Source organism: Verticillium alfalfae, genomic scaffold, assembly GCF_000150825.1.
Source record: "Verticillium alfalfae VaMs.102 supercont1.3 genomic scaffold, whole genome shotgun sequence".
Classification (NCBI taxonomy): Eukaryota; Fungi; Ascomycota; class Sordariomycetes; order Glomerellales; family Plectosphaerellaceae; genus Verticillium; species Verticillium alfalfae.
The window spans coordinates 1,648,363-1,651,995 of NW_003315036.1; the positions used below are offsets into that span (position 1 = coordinate 1,648,363).

The 3,633-nt window shown below is 57.2% G+C and overlaps 1 protein-coding gene across 1 annotated transcript; it reads left to right on the plus strand.

Moving 5' to 3' along the window:
• Window positions 1-2,262: 2,262 nt before the first annotated feature.
• Window positions 2,263-3,485, plus strand: VDBG_03006 (DUF250 domain membrane protein; the record flags this gene model as incomplete). The annotated part of the gene is made up of 6 exons (XM_003006821.1): window positions 2,263-2,405; window positions 2,490-2,557; window positions 2,632-2,855; window positions 2,931-3,179; window positions 3,238-3,339; window positions 3,402-3,485. 6 exons carry the CDS (start codon window positions 2,263-2,265, stop codon window positions 3,483-3,485), a joined length of 870 nt encoding a protein of 289 aa, XP_003006867.1.
• Between the last annotated feature and the right edge of the window lie 148 nt (window positions 3,486-3,633).

Sequence of the window (3,633 nt, forward strand, 5' to 3'; positions counted from 1 at the left end):
TTTTACGTTTTTCGTCGTGGTGGCAGTAATCAAAAAAAAAGCTCGTGGCGGGAAGGGGCGTCCGCCTCTTTACCCTTCCCAGGGGCGCGCAACAAAGAAAAATTTTTGGCAGCACCCGTATTTTGCCAACCCCGGGTACTCATTTTCCTCCCCCCCCCCCCCCCCCTCCTTCTAAATTGCTCCCTTGCCATGTTTGCCCCTCCCCTCCCGTCCTCCCCCCCTTTGCTAGGGGGCGCGCCGAAAAGGGAGTTCCGGCGTGCCGACCAGTCCTAAGCGACTCGTGGCACGCCATGCTGGAACGGATTGAGGCTGTGCTTCCCGCGACGTGTTTCCCAGCAACCCCCTGAACGGCGGGCGGCCGGGAGCAGAGGGACACACGCGGCCGTCGCCAAATCGCAGTGTAACTGCCCATTGGACGATGCCCTGTCATCTCGCTCAGGCTCACGGCTGTTGATCTTCGCCCCGGCACCCGGCGACATGTTGACAAGTACAATGAGAATTAAAGCAGCGCTGCATGGAGAAGATGGGCGTAATCAATGACGAATCAGAGTATCACCACGAACACACCGACCAGCGTTCACTCTGAAGCCAGGCAAAAGGCGCTTGCGGCATCGGAACAAGCAGATCCACGGGATACTGGTAGTCGTCCGCTAGGTTGGCAGCTCAAACACAGGGCACAGGGCATAGGGCCACAAGGGGCACTGTCGCACGCTGCATTAATAAGGGGTGGGGGGGCCGAGATCTGCGGAATGGGCTCGACTCGTGAAGGGAATCCTGGCTCTCTGGACTGTCGGCGCATGATGATCGTCTAGTACCGAGTACATCGGACGTTGAGTAGGCACCAAGGGATGCCATGGGCCAGGGATGTCAACGATATCGGGATTTCTCCTCGTCCTTTCGTTGTAGACTGGACAGCCAGGGAGCACAGACTGGGGTTTGTGATGGAGCTTGAATCCGCTTGACGAGATGGAGAGAAACATCAAGCTGAAGGATCGCAATCAAGCGAGTTGTGAGCATGGAGGGGAACACTTGATGGACGGCCAGGCATGAGGTCAGTGGATCTGATGCAAGGCGAACCAAGCACCAAGCATCGACACATACCTTACCTACCTACCTACCTAAGGTACCTACCTACCTTACCTACCTAGGTAGGTACCTACCCAGGTACATCGAAGGGGAGAAGGGGAGGGGAGAGGGGGGGGGGGATGTTGCCCCCTGAAGCGGACCCTCTTTTAGGCTGGCAGCCCCTAAGAGCACTAATCTCAGGCCCATCCAGCCCCTGGGAAGATGAGGCGCAGGCACCGATGATGAGAGGGCCAGATCACAGCAACATGTGGGAAGCGGCGATTGGATTGGCCAGCGGACAACCCTCTGGCTGGGCTTATCGGGGTAGCTCATCCAATGATGGGCAGTTTGACCAGAATTTTCCCTTTCCATTTGCCAGCCATTGAGTTGGTTGGCAGGGCCCCTCGCTCGTGCCGTCTGCTGGGGCATGCACGCGCATCTCATCCACCGTTCCACGCCTCCATCGAATCTCGTCTCCTGGACCCTCTCCTTGCCCCCCCCCCCTGGTTTGCTATCCCGTCTTTCCATCCCACCCCTCCCCTCCCCCGTTTGGGCTCCTCCCATTCCCACACAAATCTCCATCCAAACCACTACCAAGCACCAAGATTACCGGCCAACACAAAGCTGGATCGGGTCTCTCTCTCACACACACACGCGCAGACTCGTGCACCGCAGTCTTTCTTCTTCACTCCTTCTTCTTCTCCTTCTTCCTGCTCCAGGTCCACCCGCCAGAATCACCCCCTCTGACCCTGCGAACGAGGACGACGTTGACAAGCTTTTCTCGCCCGGCTTCAGCTCAGACTCCCGCTACTGTACCGCTATTGCCACGTCCATTCTCGGTACCTGCTAAGCACACGGTTGTACATCTGCAGCTTTTTTTTTCAAGGGACCCCCCGATTTGCATTCTGTTAAGGGACCTGCCCCACGGCCCCCTTTGACAAGTGCTTGGCTCGTCCTGTCCACTCGCTTTCCCCCTTCCACACACACCCCCCCAAAACCAAACCACCGTCTGTTTGCGCGTCTTACTTCTCTCGGCCACGACCTAAATCTCGTCCCTCGACCATCGACTGGCAACGACATCGACGACCAAGACGACGACCACGATCACCACGCGTATCTGAAGGTCACATCTTTGCCGACCATCACGTCCTCCTCTCTTCCGCATCCTCCCCATCGGTACACATCTCATCCACCACCATGTCTGTCGCCGACGAGAAGACACGGGTCTCTGGCGATGTGCCGCGCGCCGAGGGCCCCATCCTTCCAACCAACAATGCCCAAGCCGAGAAGTTGCAACAGAAGGCTCAGTCCAACGCCATTCACCCTGCCCTCTACGTCATGTGAGTATCTCGAGCAAACACTGCGAGAACAAAAGGCCACAGTGCCACGGTGATGAACAATGGCTGACGATGCAACGCCTGCAGTGTCTGGATCTCCCTCTCGTCCTCCGTCATTCTTTTCAACAAATGGATCCTCGATACTCTCAACTTCCGTGAGCCTCCTCCCTCCACAGCATGCCCTTCATCGCCAGCAAGAATTGATCTAACGCAAGAAACCCCCCTCCAGGCTACCCTGTCATCCTGACCACCTACCACCTTTCTTTCGCTACCCTCATGACCCAGATCCTCGCTCGATGGACTCACCTCCTTGACGGCCGCAAGACGGTCAAGATGACCGGCCGTGTCTACGTGCGGGCTATTGTTCCCATCGGCCTCTTCTTCAGCTTGAGTTTGATCTGCGGCAACCTGACCTACCTGTACCTCTCTGTCGCCTTCATCCAGATGCTCAAGGTAAGACTTTTTCCACTTGAAGAGGCAATCGACCATCCTTGTCTGAGATCTTATCTAATTGTTTTTGATCGATAGGCTACCACTCCCGTCGCTGTCCTCCTCGCCGGTTGGTCGCTCGGCGTGTCTACGCCCAACATGAAGGTCTTCCTCAATGTGTCCGTCATCGTTGTGGGTGTGATCATTGCTTCGATTGGCGAGATTGAGTTTGTCTGGGTCGGTGTCATCTTCCAGATCGGCGGTGTCATCTTTGAGGCTCTGCGTCTGACCATGGTGCAACGCCTTCTGAGCTCGGCCGACTACAAGATGGACCCCCTGGGTCTCTCTGTACTACTTCGCGCCCATCTGCGCCGCCATGAACCTTGCTGTTGCGCTCGTTTGGGAGATTCCTCGCTGCTCCATGGCCGAGGTCTACCACGTCGGCCTCAGCACCTTCTTCCTCAACGGCATGTGTGCGTTCCTCCTGAACGTCTCTGTCGGTTTCCTGGTATGTCTTCCCCGTGCGCGTCACGTACCTGTTTATGTCGACGCTAATTAATGGCGACACAGATTGGCAAGACCTCTTCCCCTGGGTGCTCACCCTCTGCGGTGTGCTCAAGGACGTCATGGCTCGTCGCTGCTTTCCATGGATGATCTGGGGGCACCAAGGGCTCCGCCCTGCAGTTCTTCGGGTACACCATCGGCCCTCGGCGGCGTTGGTCTTTTACCAGCTCGGTTACGAGCAGCTCCGTTGGCTACATTGGCGGAGGGTTCCCGGGCGCTCGGCCCGAGTTTGGGCAGG